Below are 4,352 nucleotides of genomic sequence, written 5' to 3'. Positions count from 1 at the left end.
CAGCAGCAGCAGCAGCAGCAGCAGCAGCAGCAGCAACTCTTGCTCACCCCTGCATTGTTTTCTCACTTCTTTGCTTCTCTTTTGGCTGGATGCCTCTTCCTAACGCAACGAACGCCGAGAGAGACGCAGCAGCAGCAGCAGCAGCAGCAGCAGCAGCTGCTGCTGCATAGGATCTTTGCTGCAGCAGCACCAAAGTAAGCTTTCCCCCTCCACTTCTGCTTCTGTTGCATATAACGCATCTTCTCTTCTTTATACTGCATCCGTCTCCTTCTATCAGCAGCAGCAGCAGCAGCAGCAGCAGCACCTGCTGCTGCTGCTGCTGCGGTGTACGTACACCTCCCTGCACTATTGCATATACTGCTGCTGCGGCTCTGACAGCCCCCCCAGTTGATTGTCTTCTTGCTGCGTGGTGTGTGGGTGCAGCACGATGCAGCAACAACTAACACTGCTGCTGCAGCAGCAGCAGCAGCAGCAGCAAAAGCCCTTGGCTCCAGAAGCAGCAGCAGCAGCAGCAGCAGCAGCTAGCCGAACACCAAGCAGCGACAGCAACGGCCAGGGCGCCCCCTACACTTCTCTCTACCGCACAGCAGAGGAGCAGCAGCAAGATACTGCTGCTGCTGCTGCTGCTGCTGCAGCAGCAGCAGACCCCATGCAGCTGCAGCTCGACGGTGTATGTACACCCGAGCCCTCCCCAGCAGCAGCAGCAGCAACAACTCCGACTCCTGCTGCTGCTGCTGCTGCTGCTGATCCATCTGTACAGGCTGCTGCATTCGCAGCAGCAAACCCAATCAAGGACGAGCAGCTGCAGCAGCAGCAACTGCAGCAGCAACAGCTGCAGCAGCAACTGGAGCAGCAGCAACTGCAGCAGCAGCAGCTGCAGCAGCAGCAGCAGCTACAACCGCAGCTGCAGCACCCCGCCACCCTCCACGATGTTGCGGGGGCTGCTGAGCAGCTGCCCCTAGAGCACCAGCTGCAGCAGCAGCAACTGCAGCAGCAGCAGCTGCAGCAGCAACTTGAACAGCAGCAGCTGCAGCAGCTGCAGCTGCAGCAGCTGGAACAGCAGCAGCACGACATGGTGTCTATGTACCACGTTGCTGGTGGTGTAGATGTATCTTCTGCTTTGCTGCTGCAGCAGCAGTTGCTGCTGCAGCAGCAGCTGAAGCAGCATCAGCAGCAGCTGCTGCAGCAAGACTATGGAGCGGGTGTAAAGGGTTTGCTGCTGCCGCAGCAGCAGCTGCTGCCCCCAACCCCGCAGCAGCAGCAGCTGGATCAGCAGCAGCAGCAAGACCTAGAGCAGCAGCAGCAGCGCACAGCTCTCCCCAAGGTTGTTGGCGTCCGCTTCGATAAAGTTAATAAAACATGGAGAGCCAGCTGGTATGTATCTGCTGCTGCTGCTGCTGCTGCTGCTGCTGCTGTTGGTGTTGCTGCTGTTGATGTTACTGCTGCTGTTGGTGCTGCTGCTGCTGTTGCTGTTGTTGCTGTTGTATTTTCTCGTGATGTTGCTGCTGCTGTATTTGTTTCTGTTTCTGCTGCTGCTGTCGTTGTTGCTGTTGTGTTTGCTTCTGTTGCTGCTGCTGCTGTTGCTGCTGCTGTTGCCTTTGCTGCTGCTTCTATCTGGTGGTGGTGCTGCTGCTGTTGGATATGCTGCTGCACCTCTTGCTGCAACTCCTGCTGCTTCTGCTGCTCCCCTTGCTGCTCCCTTTGCTGCTGCATCTGCTGCTGCTGCTGCTGCATCTGCTGCTGCTGCTGCTGCTGCTGCTGCTGCTGCTGCTNTGCTGCTGCATCTGCTGCTGCTGCTGCTGCATCTGCTGCTGCTGCTGCTGCTGCTGCTGCTGCTGCTGCTGTGTATAGGTATGACCCCCAGACGAAGCGGCGAGTTGAAAGAAAATTTTCTGTTAACAAATTGGGATTCTATCAGGCATACAGACTCGCCACAGGCACGTGCTGCTGCTGCTGCTGCTGCTGCTGCTGCTGCTGCTGCTGCTGCTGTTTTTGTTGTTGCTGCTGCTGCTGTATTTGCTGCTGCTGCTGCTGCTGTATTTGCTGCTGCTGCTCTTGTACTTGATGCAGCTGCTGTTGCTGTGTTCGGTGTTGCTGCTGCTCTATTTGCTGTTGCCTTTGCTGCTGCTGCTGCACTAACAATATTTTCATCTGCTGCTGCTGCTGCTGCTGCTGCTGCTGCATGCGTGTGTTTGCTGCAGAGTGTCGTCAGCAGCAGGAGCAGCAGCTCGGGCTGCGGGATCGAAGCCTCAGACGAGCTCCAGCAGCAAGGGGTCTGGGGCCCGCAGAGTTTGCTACGAAACAAGAAACACCCAGAACGGTGGTGAGCTGCTGCTGCTGCTGCTGCTGCTGCTGCTGCTGCTGCTGCTGTTGCTGTTGCTGTTGGTGGTGTTGCTGGTGGTGGTGGTGGTGGTGGTGGTGGTTGTGGTTGTGCTGGTGGTGGTGCGGCGGCGGTGGCTTTGTTGCTGTTTGCTGCGGCGGTGCATCTTGCTGCTGCTGCTGCTGCTAAAGCAGCAGCAGCAGCAACAGCAACAGCAGCAACAGCAGCAACAGTAGTTTGTTTAATGATTGTTTGTTTTGCTGCTTTTAGGACGGCCCGCGTATTGGTGCTGATGCTGCTGGGGCTGCAGCAGATGCAGCAGCAGCAGCAGCAGCAGCAGCAGCAGCAGCAGGAGTTGGCGCTCCTGGTGCAGCAGGCGGTGCAGCTGGTTGCGGGACAGCTGGGGGCGTCGGCGGAGCAGCAGCAGGCGAAGGCACCGACGCAGCAGCAGCAGCAGCAGCAGCAGCAGCAGCAGCAGCAGCAGATGAAGGCAGAGAAGATGATGATGAGGGAGCGGGATCGTGGCTGCCCGGGAGCGAGGGGAGACGGGGATCGACTCGATCCCAGCTGCGGCGGCGGCGGGCGGTCAGCAGCAAATTCTCTCCGGAGGGTGTGGGGTCAGCGAAGCGACACCGCAAGCCTCTGACCCCAGCAGCAGCAGCAGCAGCAGCAGCAGCAGCAGGTGCTGCGCCCACAACTGCAGCAGCAGCAGCTGCTGCTGCTGCTGCGGCGGCAGCAGGAGCAGCAGGAACTGCAGCAGGAGGGATACCGACGAAACCTCCATCTGTTGCAGCAGCTCAGGCTGCTGCTGCTGCAGCAGCAGCAGCAGCAGCTGGTATGCCGGGTCTTGATCCAGCAGCAGCAGCAGCAGCAGCAGCAGCAGCAGCAGCAGCAAACCCTTGTGGTATGGGGCAGCTGTTTGGGGGCACAGAATACCTAGACGGCTCTATCGGTTCCTTTCTTGATGCCTACCTGCGGGGAGACAGCAGCAGCATGAGTTTAGGTTTACAGCTGCCGAAGATAGACGATGCAGCAGCAGCAGCAGCAGCAGCTGCTGCTGCTGCTGCTGCTGCAGCAGCGGGAACACCCGCGGCTGCAGCACTGCCAAACGGTGCAGCAGCTGCTGCACCCGGTGCTGCAGAAGCTGCTGCTGCTGCTGCTGCTGCAGGGTCATTGATGGCACCCAATAGACAGCAGCAGCAGCAGCAGCAGGCTGCTGCTGCTGCTGCACCAGTACTTGTTGGACGGCTGCAGCAGCAGCAAGCATCAGCAGCAACACCAGGGAACAGCGACACGAAGGAACTCCCAGCAGGTCGAGAGAGAGACGCGCAGCAGCAGCAGCAGCAGCAACGCCAGCAGCAGCAGCAGCAGCAGCAGAAGCTGCAAGGCGTTGCAGATGCACCACAAGGCTTCCCAATGGAAGGCCTAGCAACAGAGTAAGCCATCACCTGCTGCTACTGCTGCTGCTGCTGCTGCATCCTTTGCTGCTGCTGCCGCTGCTGCTGCTACTGTGCATGCATGCATGCATGCATGCATGCGTTTTGGGGCTTTGTGTTTTGTTCAGGGGTGGCGACGCTCTTCCTGGGGGCCCTCTCTGTGCGGGGCCCTCCCCTTTTGCTTCTCTCTTAGAGCTCGCAGTACGTCATCATACTCATCCCTCTGCATGCATGCATGCATGCATGCATGCACTGACGCATGCATGCATGCATGCATGCATTGTTTGTGTGTGTGTCTGACGCATGCATGCATGCATGCATGCATGGTTTGTGTGTGTTTGTGTGTTTCTGTTTGTGGTGGTTGGGGTGTGGTGTTGGTGTCTGTTGGGTGTTTGTTTGTTGCTGTTTTCTGTCTCTGCATGCATGCATGCATGGATTGTATGCGTATATTTGGGGCTCTCTTCTCCGCATGCATGCATAAGATTTGGGGCTTTGTTGTGTGTGTGTGTCTGCAGTCTGTGGGGAAGTTCGGAGTCGGGGTGGAGGGGTTTGGGGGTTTTGGTTCTCTTGGTGGTGGTGGTTCTGGTTTCTTAGGT

General features: G+C 58.1%; 1 protein-coding gene across 1 annotated transcript in view; it reads left to right on the top strand.

Annotated features, from left to right (window-relative positions):
* Positions 1-427: 427 nt before the first annotated feature.
* EMH_0067980 (uncharacterized protein) overlaps positions 428-4,352 on the top strand; it is a gene marked incomplete at both ends in the record, with an annotated part of 5,323 nt that continues 1,398 nt past the window's right edge. The window contains 5 exon segments of the mRNA XM_013498682.1: positions 428-1,418; positions 2,204-2,442; positions 2,591-3,756; positions 3,885-3,957; positions 4,272-4,326. Of these exon segments, the coding sequence (XP_013354136.1) occupies positions 428-1,418; positions 2,204-2,442; positions 2,591-3,756; positions 3,885-3,957; positions 4,272-4,326 (2,524 nt within the window).

This window comes from Eimeria mitis, genomic scaffold (assembly GCF_000499745.2).
Source record: "Eimeria mitis Houghton genomic scaffold, Emh_scaff3630, whole genome shotgun sequence".
In the NCBI taxonomy this organism is placed as follows: domain Eukaryota; phylum Apicomplexa; class Conoidasida; order Eucoccidiorida; family Eimeriidae; genus Eimeria; species Eimeria mitis.
Note: the sequence above shows the minus strand (reverse complement) of the source record. Positions and strands in the feature narration are given on the sequence as shown.